Source organism: Dermochelys coriacea, chromosome 1 (assembly GCF_009764565.3).
Source record: "Dermochelys coriacea isolate rDerCor1 chromosome 1, rDerCor1.pri.v4, whole genome shotgun sequence".
Classification (NCBI taxonomy): domain Eukaryota; kingdom Metazoa; phylum Chordata; order Testudines; family Dermochelyidae; genus Dermochelys; species Dermochelys coriacea.
The window spans coordinates 148,606,112-148,632,400 of NC_050068.2; the positions used below are offsets into that span (position 1 = coordinate 148,606,112).

Genomic DNA, 26,289 nt, shown 5'->3' on the forward strand with positions numbered 1-26,289 from the left:
ACAAGGACCTCCGCCGCTATCTGGGGTAGCCGATGGGGAGTGGGCTGGGTTACACCGCTTGACCTGAGTTTGGGCCCAGGATCCTCAAGGGGGTGAAGAAGCACCCGAGACAGGGGCTTGGTCCACCTCAGAATTGTCCTTTTCCTCGCAGGAAGCTGGAGACCTTCCTCACCCCATCTTTCTAGACTTTTTGGCTGGAGCCATGGAAAGAGACTGGTCCTGGCTCATAGATTGTACCAGCGTGGTGCTGCGCACCGAGGTCATGGTGCTCGGCACCGAATTGGAGCTTTGCTCCGGCATCGGGGTAAGGGCAGACTCCATCAGGAGTGCCTTCAAATTAATTTCACACTCCTTCATCCTGGGCTTGAAGGACTTCCAGATTTTCCACTTATCACTAATGTGACCTTTGCCCAAGCACCCTAAACAACTATTATGTGGATGGCTAATGGGCATGGGCCTTTTACAGTGATCACCGGATTTAAAGCCTGGGGACAGGGCATGGACCATCCCGAGGCAAAGTCCCTTTAGAGACCTACTAAGTCTCGAACTTAACAAATAGGTTGAACTAAACTAGAGGGAAACTATATACAGTAATATTTGCAAGAGGTGAATGAATTTGAACGGACTAAAAGCAACAGCTCTAGCTGAAGCAGCACCAGTTCCATGCACCATCACTGGTGGCAAGAAGGAACTGAGAGAGCCAGCATTACCCTATGTGCTACAGCATATGCACGCCACTCCAGGGGGTGCCAGAGCAGGTCTCCTATGGATACTACTGAGGGAAAAAGCTTCTGGCACCGGTGCATGTGGCAACCACACACACCTAAGTTGAATGGACATGAGCAATCACTTGAAGAAGAATCATAACTCAGGGGCAAAGGTTGTTGCATATTCCTCTCCACATTGAAGGAGGGGGCAAATTTTATGAGTTTATGCTGTACAGTTCCTTGTGCAGCACAAGACAGTATAATTTTGGGATTATTTGAGAGCGTGCATACCTGAGGAGTTGGGAGTTGCCTTAGCTCTATAGCCTTCCTGTGTAAGGGCTGGTCAAAGAGCCTACATGTAACTGCAGCTGGGTGTGTCTCTACCTGTATGTATGAGGATGAAAGTGCAGGCTGGAGGGCTTTGCAGCTTGTCACAGCAGTACAGCATGAGAGGGAGCCCAGGCTCATGGGCTCAGTGATACTCCAGTTCCAGGTGGCACCCTGGGGGGAACCCATCACAGTCACCCTGCTCCTCTCAGATGGGACTTGTCCTTGATTCTGCCCCCAGCTGGCCCTAATCTTAATCTAGGCCAGGGCCAACCTGCAGGTGCAACCAGGTGCACTAATTGCTCTCTTGATTTTTTCCTCTACCAGTGTGGGGTATACAACCCATAACAATACACCAGATTTTATCTCCTGTTATTTAGAACATGGATGCATATATGTATGCACATTACATTTGCCTTTTTGTTAATGAAATTCACAGCTGGATCACATCCAATGATCCAGGAAAGAGAGAGAAAGTGAGTGTATAAACACACATATACCCCTTCAATTTTTCAAGATGAAAAAAATCACTTCAAGTTGTTTTAGATATCAAGAGGGCCCTAGGAGATTTTGTAACCTTGTTAACAAAAGTGCACACAACTTTCATTTCTAAGAATAAAGGATTAGAGGAACCCATGAGCAGCTGAAGTGACAGCAGCCTTTGGGGAGTGGATCCATCTCATTGCACTTGAAAAAGAGAAATCGGAACACTAGAGACTCATACTCCAGTTCATTTTCACTATCTTGAATTTGTCTTTATCTGGCAGCTGAGGACAACACACTGGACAAATCCAATTCTTTGGCCATTTGTGTAGAAAGCATTACATTACTGATAGATCAAGTTGGGAAGTGTATTCAATCAGACTGACTTCCAAGTTGAAGCTAATTAGGTTTTGCTGAACTACAGCAGAAAACCATTTTAAACTTCATGTTCCGTGTTTCTTCATTAAGTTGTATTTCCTGATTCCTGTATGTGTTGCCTGGGATCACTTGATATGATCCAGATGTGAATTTCATTTACAAAATGCAAATAATTTTTTGGCAAACAAAATATATGTAGGATGATGCACTGTCCTTACATGAATACTAAATCTGAAATTATATCTCACAGTTTTTATACTGACATCAAAATTAGCATCAGCACAGGTTGTAGCACTCATGAACGGCAGGAAAAAAATCCACAACTTAATTACAGTTTTAAATTTGTACTGGAACTGAAATATAATATTTGATATGGATATTATTTTAATACAGCAGATTTAGAGAGGATTACAAAAAGTAGTCTGGCTGTGAGAATGGTAGGTGCAGAGTAATTATAAGGCATTTGGTGTAGACTGAAATGACTTACTGTAGAAGGATGACATAAAGAAAGTAGTTGGATGTATGTATAAAATGGGGATATATGAAGGGACAAGAATTATCATGCATAAAATAGAGAAGAGAAGGGAGATTATACATAAAGTAGAGCAGAAAAGACTCTTGAATTTAAAAAAGGGTGAAATAAATTTACAAGAAGGGTGACTGAAAATATTATATTAGGTAAGGATATTTTAAGATATTATGGACCCAATTATGCAAATACTGATGAATGTGAGCTATTTTTCTCATGGTAATAATCATATTGATTTCAGTTATAACAGTTACTGAAAAAAATTATCCATAAATGTTTGCAGACTCTTAACATAAAATATGTTCTTACTAAATGCAAGACAGTGAAAGAAACAAAAAAATTGTATGCAATTTAACTGTACATGCTAAGTAGTCTTAAAACATGAACATTTTGATTTCAAAGTTGAAATATGATTGAGTACTGAAGTGGCATACTATGAAAGGAATTCAGCTTAAATGATACACTTTTATAGACATGGATATAAAACACAGAATAGACATATCATTTAATGTTGTACATTACAAAAAGGTATTATTCATTTCAGTTACTGGGAAAATGTTAATTCACATTTGCTAAGGATTAGTTTTCATTCACAATGCTATCAAGTACTTTTTATAAAAAAACCAAAACATTTCCATTCACCAATATATATCTATTTCTAAATCAGAGGTTCCCCAATTTTTTTTTTTTTGCTCCACAACCCTTCTTCATGGGAGTCACATAACAGTCCCCAATGCTCTCCTCCTCCCCCCCCCCAAAAAAAAACCTCCTGCACATCCAGGACACAAAGTGAATCACCAAAAGGAGTGATTGGCAGGGGCGTTGGCAGGACCCAGCTAGCTCCATCCCCTGAGGAGCCCATGGCATCACAGTGCAGATCAGAGCAATCAGGGTTCCTCTTCCTACTTCCCTCCAACCCAGCGTCTCTTGGTCTCCCAGGTTGTGGAGAATTTAAAATATACAGGGTTGCCGACAGTTGGTGTCCGGGCCAGGGCAGGGCAGCAGAGGAGAGAGGGTACAGGGAGCTCCCAGTGGTCAGGGAGGAGAGAAGAGGCTTCTGGGGCAGGATGGGAGGACTGCACTCCCATCCCCCAAACCACAACCACTGGGGACTCCCTAAGCCTTCTCCCCTTTCTTCTGGCCTTCCCCTCACCAAACATCCAGCTGGCTGCAGCCCCATACCCCACCACACCCCTCCAATAACCTCATCCCATACCCCTAAAAGGGCATCCCCTACACTTTGAAAATCAATGTTCTAAATGAAACAGAAATCCACCCCCATCTTAGGCCACAGTCTCCTATTATATCCCAGGCACCCTAATCGCAATGAATGGACTTGCATGAGATGTAAGGCAGATCTTTATTTAGTCTTTTATACACCAGATTTTTTAAATCCCTCTTTTTTACAATTCAGGCAGACTTCCATACTGATGAAAGTGTTAGTATAGTATAAAAAATCATAAATGCATTTAACCTTTCAGGCAGTATTTAGGGTTTCCATTGCCACTGTTAGTAATTAGCTGAGCTTTTTTTGTGCTTTCTCCCTCACACAGCCGACTTTCTCTCCCTACCTGATCCTGCAATGAAATTATAATGGTGAATTTATGGCATCACAATTGGTTTCATATGGGAAGAATAAGAGATCATAAACACAGGATTAGAATTAAACTGCAGGAAGCTGTCTTCTTACGGAGAAAGCCTGTAACCAAATATAGCTATGTCCATTCATTACAAGTAGCAGCAAGAGAAACCAAAATTATTTGTAATTCTCTTTTATTTGTCCTATTATGAAAGTCTCTCACTAACCTAACCCTTCAGAGTATGAAATGTACCCACTCTATTCAATGGGAGTTCTTTTGAAAGAACTGTCATGTTTTAATTTGTTAAAACAATAACAGTGGCTTTAATGGAGTACAAAACACAGAAGACAAAGGTTCACATGCCTGAAAGTGTGAGTAATCCACTTGAGGTCATGCAAATTTTGTGACTATTTACTTCATGAGATTTAATTTAAGTGCCCTGACCATCAGATCCTTCCATTTAGTAAACCTGGGAATGAAGAAAACATTCCTGCAAGTCAATATCGGAAAAACTACCAAATAAATGCATACAATCTTTATAAATTTAAGATAGGTTAAATATTAGCACAATACTTGTATTGCAATTACAGAAACATTTTCCATTCACTCTCTGTTATAAATAGCTAATGTGAGAATTATCAGCCAAGTCAATGATTAAAACAACTTTTTTGCCATTGTTCTTGATGTTTCCAATGTATTAGTAGTTTTGATTGTCCATAACAGCTAAAGAAATCCCACATTTAGATGTTCCCATGCATAATGATTGTTGTGAAAATTATTCAAAGCAGTTATCATTGCAAGGTTCTTGTACACAAGTTTGTTTTTCTTTTAAAGTTTTAATTAGAATAGCAAATAATTATTTGACTTAAGAAGAAAAATCACAAAATTAGTTTTAAAAACACAGAGATTTCCACTACTAGCCTGGAATTTGCTTCATGCAAATCTGTCAGGGATAAAAATCAACCACAATTTAATTTCAAACCTTCCCCAAACAGCAGCTGTACAATTTATGCACTACTTTTCTATTTTTACTGCAGGGTAATGACAATGATGAATGCTTTTACAAGAAATAAATATTCATTAAAGAGGCTCAGAGGGAAAAAAAAACAACCAACCCTATACCCCTTCCAAAAGCCCATGAATGTGCAAGATCCATTTGACTGTTGTAAGAAATTTATTTGTGAGAAAGATGGAACTGTGCCCACAACTGCATCTCTTGACAATTTAATAGCTCAGTTAAATTAAACCTCTGGCAATACTTACTTGTAACCACTGCAATCATATCATTAAAGTTGGTGTCAGCTATAATAATATCAAATATGTGTGGATGAACAAGTGATTAGTGATGGATTTAAATCAGACCAAGACAGCACAAGTGTAAGGCATTAAGGAGCACTAATAGAGAGCCACTCAACTGCCAGTAAGCTTCTAGCTGGGTCACTGCTCCTCCAACCAAGCTAGTCATTAACACAGAAACTGTATAAACAAGGACCAAGTGGTAGCTCATTAGCAGTGATTTACATGTTTTATGACATTTTTGCATATATACAAACCATTCTAACAAGGGCAATTACTTAAAATAAAGAATGACAATAACTTTGGCATGTTGTCTGCTTCAGAAATTGAAATTAGGGAAAGTCAATATACAGTACCTAGAAGCACTTGAATCTATTGAAACTGAACTACAAGTGGATTAAGAAATATCCTGCTTTTTCAAGACTATTGAAATGTAGATCTACTGAACAAGAAATAATCATGTATCTCTCTTTCACCACTACTTTATTCATGTGTTATTGTATAGGTATAATATCATTGTTAATAGGCTGAGAACATCCTAATTTCCCAGGACTAACAAATTTATAACTTTCTATTTATCTACCTGTGGAAGGAGCATGTAACTAATCATTTATGGGCTAAAGGAATTATTCAGAAAAAGCTAAATGTAAAGATAAAAATATGGTCTTTTGTTCATTCTCTTTTACAACTTGAAAGTGCTACCGTCATATATAGCACTTATTTTTAGTGATAAAAAGGCTCCTTCTGACACAAGCATTATTACATAAAAACTGACAAACCATTCATCTAGTTCAGTTTACAATACTGATCTGATTCTCTTCTTACACCAATTACCTTGGAGTAACTCCACCAAATTCAAGGGAACTACACATGATTTACATTAGTGTAAGTGATGGAATATCAGGCCCAGTGACTTTCCAGGTTTCATAATTTCTCCTACAAAGTATTTTTTTTCTTGCCTAGAATTTAGTATTTGATTGACAATATTTTCTACCCAATGTATCTAATTACACAACTGACATAGTATCTAGCCTTCTAATGTAATAGGCCTCTGAGATCTGCCATGAAATATAATGTAAAAAACCCACCTGCATTTTACTAGGTTTTTAGTTTTAGTTGTTTCATGTGTGTATATAATCTATCACACACACACACACAGGTAGCCTATACCTCAACCTCCCTACCTCTCTCTTCAAAGGCCAGATAAAACAAGTGACTTTGCAGTGTCCCCATATTTTATAAATTAAGATGTCTATATTTCTATTAGAAGACTTGCATCTTACCTTCAGACACTCTTCTTGTTTGAAGAGATCCTCACAGTCCCTACTCTGAAGATCAGGAGAGTTAAGGAGGTCTTCCACTTCAGACAAGGCTTGCAGGAGTTGAAGGATCTCTGCCAGGTATGCAGAAGGCACATACGTGGTTTCCACAGTCATATCTTCAGTCACCACATCTGTTGTCTCTTCATAAACAGTTTGCTGGTATAGATATACAACAGAATGCTTCCTTTAGTTTCTTAACATTTAAACAAAGTTATAATTTAATGCAATTTCCAGTTCACAACCTAGAGGCAATTAAAAATAAATTCCACCTGTACAACATCTAAAGGAGATGGGATTAAACAGAAAGAGATTTAAAAATATTAGTATTATTAAAATAGCATAATTCTATAAAGTGTAGGCTGTCCAATTATCAGGATAAAAAATAAAAGTATTTGAGTTTATGTACGTCTCCTCACTTTTCTGTTTGAATCAGCAATTCCTAAAGTTTCCCCATTGTTTCTTGCAGAAGAGCTTTCCTCTCCTCTCCTTTATCTAGTAAATGTGGACTGGTAATTAAACACTATACAATGATTCTATATAATAATACTATTCTGATTCTAGTACTACAGATTGCATATTCATTTATGTGAACTACTAAAATGTACGTCTTTCATATACCCATTATGTGCACACGTAGACAAAAATTTAATTCAAGCTTTCTATTAAATTCAGTTGTGTAACATTATCTTTTACATATTAAAGAAAAAAGGCCCATTTCCTGACAATGTGTAGATGCAAAGCTAGTTCAGCTCTATTCATATAATACTATAATAAAAAAATCTTTCTTTAAAACTAGTAACAACTAGATACTTGAAATGTCTTGATCAAAATTTCCATTAACCCTTTCACATGCCTAAAGAAATCCCAGCAATACTTAATCATAGAATATCAGGGTTGGAAGGAACCTCAGGAGATCATCTAGTCCAACCCCCTGCTCAAAGCAGGCACAATCCCCAATTTTTGCCCCAGATCCCTAAATGGCCCCCTCAAGGCCACATAGGTGTTCTTCTCATCTGAATGGATATTATCTAAAAACCTGCCAATGCAATATATGCCCATTCCAACTGTAGTGAAAGTGGTGAGGGGACAAGTATTTTATTGCTAGGGGAAAAAAAGGTTGGTTTATATCATCTAGAGCCAAACTGACATCCAGTGATGGGTTCGAGTGATGACAGATTTAGATTCTTTAGAACATCCTAACTGAAGTAATCAGATGTTTGCAGTGAACATGAAATCAGACAAGGGCTTAGGGTTTAAGGCGGAGGGGAATGTGCCTACAAAGGATTATTTATTTATTAATTCTGATTTCATTGGTCACTTTTCTGGAAAGTTTCAAGATAAAAGGCATTCATGATTTTTGTGACTTGATGGTCATAGGTGTCATAATTCCTTCTCAAAATATAAATCCTACAGAAATCCATCTGCGTTCTCAAGAGAAATGCAGCAACATCATACTTTTGTTAGTCTTTCCAAAGAGTTTTTTCCAGATAGCTGTTGGAGACTGTTGCATCAAAACCAAGTTGTTTAAATGTCCTGGTCTTTCCATTGACTTAAGTCGGTTTTAGAGCAGGTGTTCAGTATTTATGGAAAGCACTGGTTTAACAGTCTTGGAGAGACTAAATTGTTTATTTAACCACAGGATGGCGAATGTAAGTACAAGCCTTTCCAAGGTGTATGATCCTTTAATTGTGAGGACCATGTATAGGGATGAGTCAGGTATGAGTCTACATGCCTCCACTAAGCATATTTACCAGGATGGCAGCTGTAGCAGTGGGTTTTTGAGATGCCCACAACTGTGCATTATGAACTTGGAGTGAGACCACAAAATCATGTCACACATTAAATGGTAACTGCCTTCCATCATTGCTTGAACTGGTGGTGAAAGTTTCATACTTCATCCAGTCCCACAATTATCCTCTTAAATGCACAGATACAAACATACTCGGAAATAATATCCATAAGATAATTTGTAGAGTCATATGATAATTTGAATTTATCATGTACATTTGACAGGTTCACCTGCACTCTGCTCACTAACCCAGCTTCTAAGGACTTATTCTAACATTTGAAACCACTGTGCAGCTTCAAACAGTTGTGTCATCACTAATGTTGTCAGTAATTTAAATCAAACTTCCACAAAAGTGTTTCCTTCTTTCCTCCTAAATGTTGAATTCTCCCATAACCCCCCACCCTCAAAAAACTTACATTGTTGTGAGGTATTTACAGAACTAGCCAAAATGTTTAAAAAAAACAAACCTAAAACACTACTGCTATAAACAGTAAAGCCTCTTAGTCAGACTGTGCCCAAGTGAAATTAAGCAATATCTGAAGTCAGTGACAAAACTTCTGTTGATTTCAGCAGGAAGTGGTCTCAACAACTATCCTAAATCATTGAATAGTCTATGTAGTTTATTCTTCTCTCAAAATGCATATAACATATAGCATCTATCAATGTTAGTGAAAATTATGCACCCACTCATTCAGGATCTTGAGCTTAAATTTTCTCATTGCTGGATAACCATGGTGCAGCTTCACAGGTGGTAGCAATAAGGGGAGCTTTACTGTAAACAAGGAACTTGTGCCTGCCAGTGTTAATATCATTGTTCTGTCTCAGCAGGGCTAAATAATAATACAGTTAAAACAGAGGTCTGTTAAATCCCTTCCCTCAAGTTTGACTACATTTTTAAAATATTGTTTTAAAGAAGTGTAACTACCTTCATTCATCTGCTTTTGGAGACCTTTTAACGAAAAAAGATGGGGAAATCTATTATCTTTGGATAAAACACTGAAGAGATTCTGGGTTGAATTTCACTTCCGAATTTGTGAGTTTGCCAGAGGTGATAGAAGCCACAAGGAGTCTTTTTTACCTCCAGCACTATAATGCGGATCCAGGCAGAATCTGGCTGCTAGCTTTGAGGCGTGTGGGGAGGAATGGTCAAGAGGCATTTTAAACCAGGAAAGGGTGGAGTACACATTCCATTCCCTTTTGCATGTTGGGATAGCTATACTGGGGAGAGTGCTGTGTGTGCAATCATATTTTTCTGGTCAGAGCTACACAGCTAGATCACATAAATTATGAGGGAAAGACTCAAGAAGAAGCGATTTGAGAATAATACAGCAGCCTCAATGATTTGAATGGCAGAGAGATAAGTTGACCAGCAGATTAGTAACAATAAGGCACCAAAACTACACATCCATTTGAAAGAAGAATAAAGGCAGCAATAATGTATATGAAATTGGTTAATGCCAAAGTATTTCATTAGCAACAAGAAAATCAATAAGGATACAAAAATTTACAAGAAACTGAAGATAAAGGTTTCAGAGTAGCAGCCGTGTTAGTCTGTATTCGCAAAAAGAAAAGGAGTACTTGTGGCACCTTAGAGACTAACAAATTTATTAGAGCATAAGCTTTCGTGAGATGAAGTGAGCTGTAGCTCACGAAAGCTTATGCTCTAATAAATTTGTTAGTCTCTAAGGTGCCACAAGTACTCCTTTTCTTTTTGAAGATAAAGGCTTTACTAAACTCGTAGGGAAGTTTCTGAATAAATATAATTCCTCTTTGCAACCAGAATAGCTGACAAAATATAGTAAACAATTCATTTTAAGGTTTCAGAGTAGCAGCCGTGTTAGTCTGTATTCGCAAAAAGAAAAGGAGTACTTGTGGCACCTTAGAGACTAACAAATTTATTTGAGCATAAGCTTTCGTGAGCTACAGCTCACTTCATGTAGCTCACGAAAGCTTATGCTCAAAAAAATTTGTTAGTCTCTAAGGTGCCACAAGTATTCCAATTCATTTTAAAACGCTCAACTCAAACATGCAAAAGCTATTCATCTATTTATAAAAGATGCTGGGAAACCAGTAGCACAGATGCTTCATTTCCCCTTCTTTAAGTAAAACATATGCATTTTATTGAAATTAAAATAAATCTTTCCCTTTGTATTTAATTTACTCTGGCTTCAATTATTACATCCTTCTTTACGTTGATATGTACAAATCCTTTCTAATCTTTTGATAATCAACTTGCTTTTGTTAATGATTAACATTGCACTCATTCCTTCTCACCTTATATTATCATTGCATCAGTTATACTGATTTCCCCAAATGAAGTAAAGGTATCTTTCCATAGGCATGTTTTCTGCATTACCTAATGAATACTGTGTCTGGTGTTTTGAAAGTTTATTCCTTCCCCCTTCAAACCAAGGGGATAGAAAACATCCATAGAAATACCTCTTAGTAAGCACAGCAGACATAAATGAATCAATAAAATAAAAAATAAAATCTGGAATAATACTGTTTTTGGCTTAAAAAGTCAACATTTTCTAATAGTTACCAAACAGTAATATCTGAAATTATTTCCTATTTATTTATTTAGAATAGGGGGTAGCATCTCAACTTCCACTATTTGTTCATGTTGACCTTTAAATGGAGATCATTGTAAATTGTCCTATATTGTGTCAGCACAGTGAAGCCACAAAAAGCAGAAGGCATAAATCTGATTGGTGGATGAGCTGATTCGTTAAAAAGCTGTACTAATTCTTTGGAACATATTCATTTTTTTCAAGCTTTCTAAAAAAAGTCAGTCTATGATGATATCCATCCACCTCACCCAACCAGTCTTCTTCCCTGTTCCTGAAATGACAGGAAGGGACTCAAAATCATTGCTAATGCGGTCATTCACTTCCCACTCTGCTCTCTTGTCAAACTACAACATACTTCTTACTTTTGGTTGATCTATAGTGGAGGGCCTAGCACTAGTAGAATCCTCACTGCTGTGCTCTGAAAATTTTTAATTAATACTTCTGGAAGACGCAATGCACTGTGGGGCTAAAGCACCAGAATACAAAGCAGGGAAGCTATTGGCAATGCTGGGTTCTGAAACAGCTCATGGTAGCATTCCAATGAGAAGAGGGGAAAGGAGTTGGGAGGAGAGTCCTAACTTCCTCCAGAAAACGATCTGATGGATGGACAAAGCAATAGGGAAAAACCCTTTAACTGCAGCTGAAGGTAGAGGTTGGAGTGGGGCCGGTGGAGGGGAAGGATAATCTCACATGGATAGTTTGGGTTTATGCTGGTGGTTAGTAAAGAGAGCCAGGCAACTTCCAGACAGTCACAAGGCATTGGCCTCAAAGCTTTCAGATAAGATTAGATAAATAAGTGTCTGAACATTTGGATGCTCATCTGAAACAAACAAACAAACAAACCTCTGAACAATGTGAGATTCACTAACCAGTGCCTACCAAGAAGATATCATGAGATACAAAAAAAAAAAAAAAAGTAAAGATAATGCATTATTGCCATTAACATCAGAGACATCTAGACCTAAAGGATGTACAGAATTTGTTTACACTGAACAGAGGTTCTCTTAACTGCTTGCTATGCCAGCTATGAGTGGTGAGGTCAGTGCACCTTTGGGCAGACAATTTCATATCTTCGGCATGGTCATTATGTATCCTTTGTAAATGTATATATATTTCATGTAAATATTTACAAAAAACACATCAAAATCATACTGAGGATATGGAATTTGTCACCATGAGGTTGAATGACCTCAGTCAATTATGAGTAGGCTATCAGTGCATACAAAGACACCTCTTTCAAGTGTAGATAGATTTTAAATCCCCACACTGCAGGGTTAGAAATTTAGAAAATGACTTTAATCTTCAACACAATTGCTAAATTCACTTTGCATTCAGATTTTAGCACTTGAATCTCATTGCACTTAAACTAGCGTAAATCTGGAATAACTCCAATGAAATAGCTACACAGATGTAATACCACTGAGAAAGGAAGCAGGGCCTTCTTTAAGATGTGGCGTTCCTCTTAGATAGCATTAAAATACCACCCTAAGCTTACACAATAAATAAAATGTAATTAACATCTTTAAAATGTAGTGTAGCTGTTTTATTTTCATTCATTATGCACAGCTATGACACTTGTGAAGAACTCCATCACATCAAAACAGTATATGCACACAACCCTGAAAGAAAGATGCATACTTTATACAAATTACACCAATATTTTATGTAAGAAGTGAGGCTTTTTCAAAGTTGGATCTAATTCTTTTAGTCACATAACCACTTAAGATTAAATTCAGCCCATGTACAGAGAGGCAACATAATGTCAATGCACCACTTAAAACCCACTCCAGCCCTGAAAAATGAAAATGAATTTCACCTCGAGAAAACAAATGTCCTATCAGTAAGCACTGATATTACTTCTCTTTCTTAATTAAACCTACTTTTTTTATCTGATGCTACAAGCTCACTAATGATTTTCATTATGATTCTCTGTATAGATGAGATTAATTATGCTAGTCACAGGAAAACTATACTTTTAAATGTGTATCCTTTTAAAGAAATATTCAGGGTATTCTTAACAGTAAAGAGAATTATTAAAAATGCAGAATTTGATTTATTAAATGTTCAACAGCCTCCACCCAAGCAATGTACTAGCAGGCACAGAAGGGTGTGGTGAGCTTCCTCCTGGTTATTTGTCTGTGACCTTCACAACCTGATTGAAATGTAGAGTTTCTCTCCACAGGTGTGGGTATGTGCCATATTCATTTAGGTTCAAGTTCTGTGCCACCTATCAGCAGATTCGGATGGTCATGCCATATTCTATTAGTGCTCTGTGTGGATTTGAAAGGTACCTGTGTCGGCTGCTTTCCATGAAGCAATGAATTAGGATGAACACATTTATTCCATTCAAAAAAAATCAAATCATATTTTTCTTCCCTGTAATTGCATCAATTTTTTCTTCATCATTGTCCAAAAGAGAAGGATGCAGACAAAAGTTATGATGATTCATTTTCAACATTGAACCGGATGATGAGTTGTTATATGCTGTGGGTTTCATAGTTATTAAGGTCTAACAGGATAAATATAGGTTAGATTAATCTTTTCCTTTAAGAAAAAAATAGTGTCTATATAGGTAACAGTCCTACAAGCTAGAGTCAGAAATAGGGCAAAAAGATGCTGAATCTTAATCCTGACTTTCAACATTCCCGCTATTCCACTTCTTATCATCTCTGGATAGCCAATCATGCCCAAAAGTGTGTTGGGCTTGGAAGGCACACAAATGAGACTATCAAATTTATTAATACCTTTGACAAACCAAGTCTTCAGAAGTAAAAAGAAAATGCACTTATCTACTGAGTGACCTAGCCCCCAACAATAATGTTGCATTACACTGCACCAAATCAACGTCTAATTGTGCATTAAGTGCCTTAATGATGAAATTCAACCTGTTTCAAAAAATAATGCAAATATACTAACTTCATCTGTGAAAGCTGACATATGTTAGTCCAGTAGTTATCAGGGAATAAGAAGAGCCCAGTATAGTGAAAACAAGGGTACATAAAGTCACCTCAATTTGGCCACAATATTTAATGTTTAGTGTCTTGCTCTAAAGAACCACTGCCTCATTCTAGCAATTTTAAAAAAATGTTACCAAATTCCTTTTTACTTTCTTGCATTTTTTTTCCATTGTTACTCCTTCAAGTAATCTTTTCATTCATTGCTGTGCTGGATTTACATTGAGTCCATCATACAGAACAATGTCAGGGTTTGGCTTCCATCCATCTCTCATTCACTGTTGGAATTATGCCAAAGCTGACTCTAGTAATTCAAGAAATGAGTCCAGACACACTCAGGATGTGAAATTGTTCTCCCTCTACTAGTTCCGGTAACTAAACCATCTTCATCTCTGAAAGCACCTTCCTCTTCTTGCTTCATTTCACAATCCACTGTCTGTAACATTACAAACCCTTATCACAGAAATCATTAGGATGTCACATTATGACATAGTAAATTAGGGAAAAGAAGACTAATTAGGAGGAAAAAAAATCTATTCACATACAAATATATTGGTAATGAATTAGTGAGGAAGGAAAATACAAAAAAAGTATATTCTCAGACTTAGCACAGGACCTAAGGAGTGGAAGGAGAGGGAAGAGGCATCGGTTTTCGTTCCCTTAACCTAAGGCTCCTGGGGTGGCTCTGTCTCTGGCGTAAACTGAACCAGTCCCTTACGCTTTGAAAGAGGATGGCAGGAGAATCCTGAAGCAATAAGGCAGCAAGTCTGAGCATCAAAATTTTCACTTGATACAATTGTGGAGCAGATATTGAGTTTTAAAAGGTTGTTATTTATCTGGAGATGACATAATAGATTTGTCTCAAATGACCTTTTGCACAATAAAACAAAGGCTTTTGAGAATATACCACATCCACCTGCCTCAAGGGGTGGGGAACTTGCTGGGGCAAATGGCCAAGGGGGACAGCCCCAGCAGTGATGGAGACACACACTTGCTGAGAAACAGAAGGTAGCTCCTCCCCTCACCTTGACGTCTCTGGGCCCATTGGCCAGTTGGTGGTGGGGGGGGGGGGTGAGAGAAAAGTGGTGCATTCCTCAAATCTCAGGATTTAACAGGTCATGCAGTGCCTCTTTTGACTCCATTTCAGCATCCCCCACCCTATTAGGCCTACAAATGCACCTCTGTTGTGAGCTCAGTTGTAAGAAGTGAGCGAAAGTTCATAAAATGTCGTGATAACCTATAACAACAAAATGTCAATGAGTAAAGGTATGAAAGGAAACAGAAAAACTGAATTAGTCCAAACAAAAAGGTCTCTTAATATGATTCAAGGACAGTGTTAAGATCATTCCTGGTAAACAAAACAGTGTAAAACAGAAAATTAATAGACCAAAATATGTTCAATACTAAGCCTAAATAAAATAATGAAAGGATGAATTAGTCTACCCATCACTTCCTTTTGGAGTCCCTTTAATAAAAAACACAACTTCAGATGAAAAATGCATTTACCATAAGGGCTGCAATTCCTACCATATTCTGGTACCCCACACCCTCCCCATTCTAATCCTGAGAGATGTCCTGACCAGACCAGGCCAAAAAGAAAGGCATCATCCAGATGGCATCATCACTTCCACCGACTAAAATGTGACTGCCACCTTGGATGTGAGACTTTGTCTCTCTTTCCTTTCTCCCTACGACCCCCATCTAATTTCATTTCCTACCATATTTCTTCTCTTTCCTATCTTTTTCTTTTTTCCTTCTGTCTAGCAAGAGGCAGGCTTAGCTGACCAAAACTGCATATTTTGCAACACTGCTGTAAGCCTGAGACCAGAGAGGCAACTAAAAACAATGCCCTAAAAACCAGCCCAATGCTGGTATGAGTTTGCCAAGCCTCAGAGTAGCTACCAAGACATGTGCTGGGCCTGTTTTTACAGTAGTAAGGTTGCAAGTAAACATCAACCCCAAAGACAGAAGCTGCATTTTCTCTCTTTGCTGTTCTTTTCTCTCCCCTTCTTTGTGTGTTCCTCTTCTTTTGTCTATTATAAAACAAAATCAAACTTTTCAAGCAGCAAAACCAGCTCCAACCCATTTCAACTAACTTCTTTTCTCTCTACCTCAAAAAAACAATTACCATCTTTAATACCATCTAAAAACTGTCCAACAAAACTTACTTTACTTCTAAAAACTCTCCAGCTTTAAAAAACTACACAAAATGTTATTGAAATAAAAGCCTTACTTGATATTTTAAATCTCAAAGATTTTAGTTTCAGAGTAGCAGCCATGTTAGTCTGTATTTGCAAAAAGAAAAGGAGTACTTGTGGCACCTTAGAGACTAACAAATTTATATGAGCATAAGCATCCAATGAAGTGAGCTATAGCTCACGAAAGCTTATGCTCAAATAAATTTGTTAGTCTCTAAGGTGCCACAAGTACTTCTTTTCTTTTTTAAAAGATTTTAGTTGTTTTTCTTTCTTTTCTATAGCTTTAATCAAAAGTTAAAAAAATAAGTGTTTTACTAAAAACACTTAAAACTAAAAAAGCTAAACTCTCAAAATAACAAACCCCAAATCTTGTATAACACCATTTAATGTGAAACAGTAACTAAATTAAATGCAATTAAAAACCCATGGCTGGCAGAAAAAAATAAGTGTTTTACTGTAAAACTAAAAAAGCTAAACTCTCAAAATAACAAACCCCAAATCTTGTATAACACCATTTAATGTGAAACAGTAACTAAATTAAATGCATTTAAAAACCCATGGCTGGCAGACTTGGGCTTGTGGGGCTTGGACTAATGGAGAAGAGCTCGAGCCTGAAAGCCTGCACTGCAATTAAACAGACCCTTAGCCTACATCAGCTCACACAGATCAGTCATGGTTATTTAATTGCAATGTAGACATACTCTAAGTTGTGTTAGTAACTTTAACTTTTTATTAACTCTAAATGAATACGACGCTACCCACCCTGAACTAAAAAATGGGATCTGGCTGGCACATGCCATGGGTCCAGCTGTTCAGGAAGGAATGTTTTCTCCCATGGGGCCAATTGGGAGAGGAGTTTTTTCACCTTCTTTGCATCATCTTTGAGCCACAGTAGGCTAAGTGGGAATGCATTTAGTATCTAACTGAGGAACTTGGTTGAGTTGGTAATTCGTAACAACCTGCAGCTGGTTTCCAGTGTGGTTAAAAGGATAAAATGAACAGTTCACAGAGATAAGAGACCTGGGCCTTGGGCTTATGGCATATGGTGAGACCTTGTGGCCTTCAATGGCTAAAGTCAGACCCCATGGCCCTTGTGGGCTCAAGTCCCCACCCTGCTACACCTTCTGTCCCCCTTGTTTGAGGGTAGAGTACTAGGACTCACAGGGAGCTGAGTTCTGACTATAGGCTGAGAGGAACCTACCCCAATTTACAGGTTTTATGGTACGAGCTCTGTAATCCCCGCACTGGGATCATTTAAATGCTTGGTATAGGAAAGTAGGAACGATGGGCAGGTAGTGCCCTTCCCGTGTGTTTACATTTAATAAAAGTTGCAGCCTGCCACTTAAAATTCATCCGTGTGTCTGTACTAGATCAATAGCAAATGTGTTAAACATTTAGTGAGTCTTAGATTTTATGGAATAAAACCAAGAGACCTACCCCTGGAAAAGTTAGCAGAATTTCAGAACATTCTTTTACAGACTATATTTATACCTTTTAGTGAAATTTTGTGTGTGATCTTGATCATCTAATGTGAGCACTTCCCCTAATCTACACTCTGAGGTTGATCACACTTTTTCTCACATAACATTCTCTTCTTTTTTGGGATAAAGAATAATATTAGGCATTTGTACAGTGCTTTACAGAACCTAAGGCAGAGTCATGTCTCACTTGGAAAATTAACCCATTTGTCCCAATGTATTTATATTTTTTCTACCGATTTCAGACAAATCTTGGCACTGGTTCTATCATACTAAAATATGCATCAGACCCATAGGGCTGCATAAACAAATTGTGCACTGAGTTACTCAATCTAAAGCAGTCTTGACAGGTTGAGAGTATTGGCATTGATTGTAATGTTGCAGATAATACCCATAAATGGTCAGCATAGAATTGATTTTGGCAAGATCAACATGTTTATTTTGCACACTTACCTTAAGCAGACCCAATATTGTTTTTGAAGTTAGTTCTCTCACTCTTCCTTGTTTATACCATGTAAGTGTAATAGTTTGAAAACAAAAAGTCTGGCTCTTGTAATTTGGTCTTTTATCATTTGATGAAAATTGATTTTTCTCCTGTATAGGAGAAATCCTGACTTCTTTGAAGTCAATGGTAAAACTTCTATGTGACTTCAACAGGGCCAGGATTTCACCTTATATTACTAATGAAACCACTATCATTTAACTTTGCTTATTTTCTTGTTTGTGTAACAACTTTATAGAGTATGTCAGTCATGCATATGCACAGTTCTGAGAGCGGTTAGATGGTTCAGAAACTGAAGAGTTCCTCAAATATTGCTTGTACCCCACGAAAGTAAGTTGGTTATTTTAATTTTTCTTGGTGATAATAGAATATCCCCCTCAAAACAAAATTGAATATTGCATAGTAGGGAACAGACCTGACTATGAAGTGGGTGCACAGACTAACCTGCAATAACAGACCGTTTCTATTTCTTATTCTGTAAAAAATAAGGTAATTCATATTAACAGCCTTAACTATTTGACAACATCTATCCGATTTCTGCTGACCATTGATATATAATACCCAGAAACTAAGTGAGTGAAATACAATAAAGCACATAACTCTAATGATGATATCATTTTTAAAGAGATGGAAAATCAGCTTATTAGTTTATTCTCTCCCTTCCTACCCCCCAATTTTTGACTGAACACATACCCATCAGTTTAAGTGCAAACACACAGATTATTCTCTCCTCAATACTAACAAAACAAAACAACCCCATCCCCAAAACACAGAATGTAATGAGCTCTCCAAAACATGGAAGATTGTACATTTAAGGGTTTAACCTCAGAAGAATCCATTATTTGTATTCAAGTTTCAAATCAAGGCATTTCTTTCTGGAAACAGTTGTATTCAATGTTCATTATACAAGGCACAAGTTTGTTCTTTCAAAACAATGAGGATTGAAATCCAGTAATAAGAATTTCATAAAGTATTGAAGAAGATATAAGATGCTTCAGTATAATACAGCATTCCAATATAACAAAATATTGCAAAGTTACCTTTAGACTTGTAATTAACTATATGATTTCAAAAGAGACTAAGCAAGTCTTAATTTTTTTAATACTGATAGGGAAAAAAGTTATTTATGTAATGCAAATATAGCACTGCTTAATAAAACTCATCAGTGATAGAGGTGTTTAGTCCATACTTTGGGACTTTTTAATAAATTATGCATTACATGAAGTATAAACCTTGTAGATACCCATTTAAAACTATCCAGTAATTTCTTTCCAATTCATAAATAATCTTCCCCTCTTGATGGAATTGTGAAACTCTCACTTTTGCTAATCAAAATTAGGCATGTCACCTCTGATTATTAAAAAAAAAAAAGCCTTTCACAAATGACCTCAATCATGACTGAAAATTTACTATCAAGACTGGATTTAGGGGACACAAGCTGCTAAAGGGGAAGATTGAGTTGCCTCTTCCTTCTCTGGTGTGGTTGGATAGAGAATTCCAGTCACCATATCAGTTCTGTTTTGGACAATATGTGTACATAGCAATAAACTCAGACTTAGTCATATTAGTTTAAATGACACCAAATACAACATAATAATGAAAGTTAATAGTCTCAAATTATGTAAAGAAACAAAATTTAAAAAAATCATAAGTATAAAATTTTCATGAATTGTGCAAGGAAGTATTTTAAGAGTAAAAATCTACAGATCTGTAAAGACAGTCAACAGCTATTATCTAACAAAGAACAAGAAAAAGTATTCAACAGCAGAAAGCATAATGGAGGACGTGAAAAACATGGTAATTCAATTTATTATATGAAAATGCAGCTGTCACTTCTAGTCAGTGTTTTTAAGGCTCATTCAATTAGAAGAAAATTATTGCTTTGCAACTTTAGGACAAACTGCTGTATACAAAACTAACTAGAAACTTTACTTTTGGACTATACTGAATGTGATTGTTACCTTTTGTAAAAAGGAATTAATGTGTATTTCATAAACACAGTGCAATTTATTTTGCTATTTCTAGTTTTGTGTATATATAATAAAGAGAACTCTCACATTCCCACATAAATCTGAAGATTTACAGACATCCATTTTATAGGCTTAGTTAATAATATACTGTTAATATTCAGATGAGAAGATGTCAAGTGTAGCTGTCAAAATGTTTTAAAATAATTTTAATAAACTCTAACAAAATTACTTCAGAATTACACAGGTACTGTTCTGTAGGAGAAATTTTCTAGAAGAGCAAGTAAAACACAAATAGCAAGTGATATGAATTGTTGAAAATATATTAGGGCTAAATTCTGCCACAAAATAACTTGCATAGGAAATTTGCACATACCTCAGAAAGTAGAATTTGGACTTTAGAAATTGCCTTAAGAATCTTGCTTTTGTTGGCACACAAGAATAATTAAGCAAAGAAATATGACAACTAGTGCATATCTGCTAGTTTTAGCATGAATCCAAAGGCTGAGTGAATTTAGATACTTAAGTGTAAGAGTAACCTAGAAATATACTCCCTAGGTTTAAATTATTATCACCATGTAGTAGTATTTATGGGGGTAAAAAAAGGAATATAAGAATACCACTTGTTTTGATGAGTATTATTTACATAGGTATAATATCACTAATATCAAATTATATAGAGAGAGCCTGATTTTCAAAGGTCTTAAAGCATCTGCAGCTCCCATTGACTTCATTGGAATTTGTGGATACTCGATATAAAATCTCCATTTTCAATTATTCAGTAAATCACTTGCACTTCATGTGCTGCACTGGCTACAATTGATTTCCAAGTGATTTTTTTTAGCAAGATGATAATGAATGTTGAACACAGAAATAAGGGACTAAATTTTGTCCTGAGACGTGTTTTCTCTATGTGGGATTTGCCTAGAAACATCCAAGCATAAAATGTAGCCTATTGTGTTTATTTCATTACATATGTGCCACCACTGGGGTGGGAGGAAAAGAGGACAAATCTTTTTACTATTCTGTTGTTATCTCCCACTGAAGGTGGTTTCAAGTCCTGTGAAGTTTTATTCCTTATGTGCCTGTTTCATCATCTTTAATATGCATTTTCAACATATCCAAGTTATCATCTTCTCCCAGGATGAGCTTTCCATAGTTGCCATTTTCTCTCAGACGTTATTCTGCTTAATGTACTGGACATGTATTTCTATATAAATTGTCAAAATGGGAGTAAAGAAAATACTCAATGGATTTGTTTGAAACTCTTTTTTGTTAATGAGAGGGGATATTGTTGTATTCCTTTTTTTCCTTACTTTCTACCTTATAGCTACATATAGGCTTGGCAGAATTCAATGTTTTTATGTAATTTCAACAAATAATATCAATATTCATCTTAAAGCATTTACATTGTTTATATATTTACATGTTCACAGTTTCACAAAATTATGTGTTTTAAGCATTGTCATTGAGATATAAAATGCTTTATGACTGTTCAAACACAAGCGTGAACATCACATGTCAAAATGTACAAAGTAAACATCCTTAAATTAAGCTCTTATAAATTCTCAAAAGCAGCACTTTTCTCACTTTGCCTAGCTGCATATTTTGATTTTCAATAGAAAATTTTCATTGGTTTGTGTGTGTTTGGTAAAATCAATGTTTACTGACAAAATCTAATCCTTCCAGACCTAACCACACTACATATTGCTGTCCAAAATAGTGAGAGAATTCTCAAAGATACAGAACATTGGTGGCTTCATACTGGATAATATTTCAGCAGTAACATCTCTGATAAATAATCACATCTCTACTACCTGTGCTAAAGAGAATCAACCCTTAAATAGAAAAGGAGTACTTGTGGCACCTTAGAGACTAACAAATTTATTTGAGCATAAGCTTTCGTGAGCTAGAGCTCACTTCATCGGATGCATTTGGTGGAAAATACAGTGGGGAGATTTATATACACACACAGAGAACATGAAACAATGGGTTTTATCATACACACTGTAAGGAGAGTGATCACTTAAGATGAGCCATCACCAGCAGCAGGGGGGGGAAAAGGAGGAAAACCTTTCATGGTGACAAGCAAGGTAGGCCATTTCCAGCAGTTAACAAGAAGAAACCGGAGAGATTGAAGTGTTCTCCGACTGGTTTTTGAATGTTATAATTCTTGACGTCTGATTTGTGTCCATTTATTCTTTTACGTAGAGACTGTCCAGTTTGACCAATGTACATGGCAGAGGGGCATTGCTGGCACATGATGGCATGTATCACATTTGTAGATGCGCAGGTGAACCTTCAACTCTCCGGTCACTCGATTACAGACCTGATAGTGGCTATCCTTCAACAAAAAAACTTCAAAAACAGATTCCAACGAGAGACGGCTGAATTGGAATTAGTTTGCAAACTGGATACAATTAACTTAGGCTTGAATAGAGACTGGGAATGGATGAGTCATTACACAAAATAAAACTATTTCCCCATTTTATTTCTCCCCCCCACCACATCCCCCACTGTTCCTCAGATGTTCTTGTCAGCTGCTGGAAATAGCCTACCTTGCTTGTCACCATGAAAGGTTTTCCTCCTTTCCCCCCCTTGCTGCTGGTGATGGCTCATCTTAAGTGATCGCTCTCCTTACGGTGTGTATGATAAAACCCATTGTTTCATGTTCTCTGTGTGTGTATATAAATCTCCCCACTGTATTTTCCACCAAATGCATCCGATGAAGTGAGCTGTAGCTCACGAAAGCTTATGCTCTAATAAATTTGTTAGTCTCTAAGGTGCCACAAGTACTCCTTTTCTTTTTGCGAATACAGACTAACACGGCAGCTACTCTGAAACCCTTAAATAATGATGCTTGTATTCTTTTGGCTGCACAAAAACTGGGGTCAAGTGAAATCTGGGAAGCAAAATTATTCTGATTTGATACTAATATATCCTAATTCTATGCAGCACACTGACAAAAAAGGTCTGAAGTTTCTTGTTATCATTACTTTGAATTAATGAAGTTCCAGCAATCTCAATCACAATGTTAGCTGTTTATGCAGAATTTTACCAGCCTATCATACTACATATATTCACTGTGATCACACTGAAATTCAAAGCCTGTATTTGAAGCCATAGGTGGATTACAGTTTTGTGGGGCTCTGACCCAGGACAAGTGGGAGCCCCTCCCCACCCCTTCAGTCTGCAGTCTCCGCCAGGGAGTGGGGTCAGGGTGCGGGGGCTTGCCCCACTCCACCAGCCTGTCGCTCCTACCAGGGAACTGGGGGCTTGCCCCACTCCCGCTGCTCGGTGCTCCTGCCAGGGACTGGGGTTGAGCGTGGAGGTGCCCATTTTTCCAGAACCCCGCAGTTGGTCTGGGCCCTGTTGAGCCTCTGGCTAATCCACTACTGTCTGAAGAACTTACACAACTCAGTGAGCCCTTTGGCTTTATCATAGAACACTTTCATTTAGTAGGCTCTTTATGGCACAGACCTAATGTCACTGGGATCTCAATAAGGAAAGGAGGATCGCCTAAATGGCTTACATTTTCTTTTTTAATACTTTCCCATTTATTTATGTGTGTTTCACTGTTGGCTTTATTTGGTGATTTGCTTTTGGAGGCAAAATGGAAAGTCTCTGAGGAATTACTTTTTAGTTGAAGTCAGCTTGCATTTTAATGAATAGCTTGAGAGCACCACTTATATGATTAGCTTTGCATTTGTAAAGTGTTTCACAAAACACTAACTAATTAATCCTCACAACACCCCTGTGAGGTAGGTGAATATTATCCTAATTTTTTTTTAAAATTGCACAATGTAAACAGTTGACTTGATGAGAGGTTAAGTGAGTTGCCAAAAGTCACACAATGAGTCAGAGTTAAAGCCAGAGCTGCGAGCAGTAAACAAGGACTTCCATTTCACCTAATCCCATATTTAAACCATTAAAACATGTTGCCTTACATAAATTTCAGTACCTACTGTAAAAATCTAGTCATATTTTACATGGGTGCTGTCATTGCCATTTTAAACACAGCAAGTCATGATTCATCATTATGAAGAGAAGAAAGCTTAAGAAAAGTTACATTATGCACATGAAATTCCATTGAATAACTGCAGAATTCATTTCATATACAGACATTAGTGGATAGATTCTTGTGTACAATAAGCAGTATTTTTAAATCTAACCTTATTTAAAAATATTTAACTATCTAAAAATTATGTTATAGTGATTGGTGGGTTTAAAAAGACTAAAGAAGTCAATAAAAATAAATTTTATTGACTAGTTTAAATAATTATACCTTATTTCTTTATTTAACTACTTCTCCATATTTTGTCACAGAAAATATCACTTTTATTGTTTTCTTAATACAGTTTTAAAAGTGTATACAATTCCTGTGTTAATGTGCATGGTATATTACACAAATTGCACAATGTAAACAGAATATGCATATATAGATAACATGTATGCCCTTACAATCCATTTCCTTATTAAAGGTACACATTCATTAGAAAAAAAAGACCACTTTATAAGATACAGTGTCTCTTGCACCAGTTTATTTTCAAATTTTAATTATGTTTGATTGATCACAATCATTAAGTTTAATATTAAACATAATAAGCTTACCAAAGTAATCAGCTGGAACAAGAGTTACTGTGTAAACAAATTTTAATATTTCTTTCATTATTTCTGTCAATTGCCCATATATCCCCAGTGCTATTCTTTACATATAATTTTAATCAAAAAGATAAGCATATGCTTTGAGAAACTTAGTGCATGGGAGAAAGGACTTTTTGGAACAAAAAATTGTGCATCACCACTTATTTGTTGGACAAAGATTTTTATTGATCTTGCCCAATATTTGTAAAATAAAGCGTATTTTAATCATATATGCATCTTTCCATTATCTATGGATATGACCCATCTGTAATCAAGATGCAGTAACACAAAATTTCAAAGTAAGTATTTTTGTGGAAATGCTTGTTTGCCGCTATAAATTCTGTAACAGCACATCATGTGAACAACTTCTTTGGTATCAATGATTATTTTCATGAGTAAAATTTCCCATATTAATATAAAATCAAAGCCCAGAAAGAAGCGAGCACAGAAGTAAAGATCAGATGACAAATACTGACAACCATAAGGAAAATTTTTGTATATTGTACAAGTTGAACTTTGAGATGAAATGAATATGTTGCATGGTGTCTGTTTTGATTAGGTACCTGAAACAGTGACAACTTTCTCCTCCCCAACCCTTTATTATCCAGGTCTTGAAGTAACCATTATACCTTACATATGATTAAATTGTTCATAACCATTATGAAGAAAAAAATATTTTATAAATGGATGGTTTCGCCCTCTGAATGAACAAAATACAATTTCTGAGTAAAAATTCCTCTGATATTTGAAGTGTTTGAAGAAAGGCCACACACAAGTAGTGTAAGAAGAAATTCTACAATCTCTTCCTAAGTGTGTATATTATACACTATGAATAAATAAAAATCAGAATTAAAGTTTGCATGGGATGGTAGTTTGAAAGTAATGCATTTTGTTTCTGAAGTACATGTTTACTGAATAAAATAAATGCATGGCAATCTGACAGGTTTAAACTGGTAATGTTATGTAAAAACAATGAAGCAACAAAAATCAACATGATTTTTTCATTGCTAAGTTTTCTGTCTTTGGTCAATTTTAAGGGCATTTTTAGAACAAAAGGAAACACAAGCTCTTTCATATTGGAATATAAAATTTCTCCCACTTGCTGACAACAGATTTTTTTTTTATTAGAAGAGTTGATATTACACCTAGAACTCTCATTGTTAGTAGGATTCTATTAGCAATTGCAAACAATTTGCAACTCACAATTTGTGCATAGTTGAGTCTTCGAAACTGAGCAAATTTGCTCTCAATATCTCGCCAGCGCTTGCTGAGCTGTATCAAGGTTGGCTCCACTGCTTTTGCAGCCCCATTCTTAGACAAATGATCAGCTTGCCTGTGCACCGCATTCAGATCTTCTTTCTTCTTCTCCAATTCTCCATCAATTTCCTAGTGAGCAAAACCAATACATGGCCCAGAGCAATTAGCTAACTAGATTAATCAATTTAGAATTAGCAAAATACGTGTCAGAACTTTCATTTCAAAGATTTTCCTTTATTGTTACAATCAAAAATATACAGTTAAGTCTTATTTTACATTTAGACAGAACAAACAAAACTAAGATTCAA

The 26,289-nt window shown here is 36.5% G+C and overlaps 1 protein-coding gene across 9 annotated transcripts in view; it reads right to left on the minus strand.

Moving 5' to 3' along the window:
• Nucleotides 1–26,289, minus strand: part of DMD (dystrophin) — a 1,935,994-nt gene that overhangs the window by 1,096,309 nt on the left and 813,396 nt on the right. For all 9 annotated transcript variants that reach the window (XM_043505382.1, XM_043505371.1, XM_043505378.1 and 6 more), the window contains 2 exons: nt 25,928–26,110; nt 6,584–6,778 (listed from right to left, as the gene is read on the minus strand). In XM_043505382.1, coding sequence (XP_043361317.1) covers nt 6,584–6,778; nt 25,928–26,110 — 378 coding nt within the window. The remainder of the gene's footprint in view (nt 1–6,583; nt 6,779–25,927; nt 26,111–26,289) is intronic.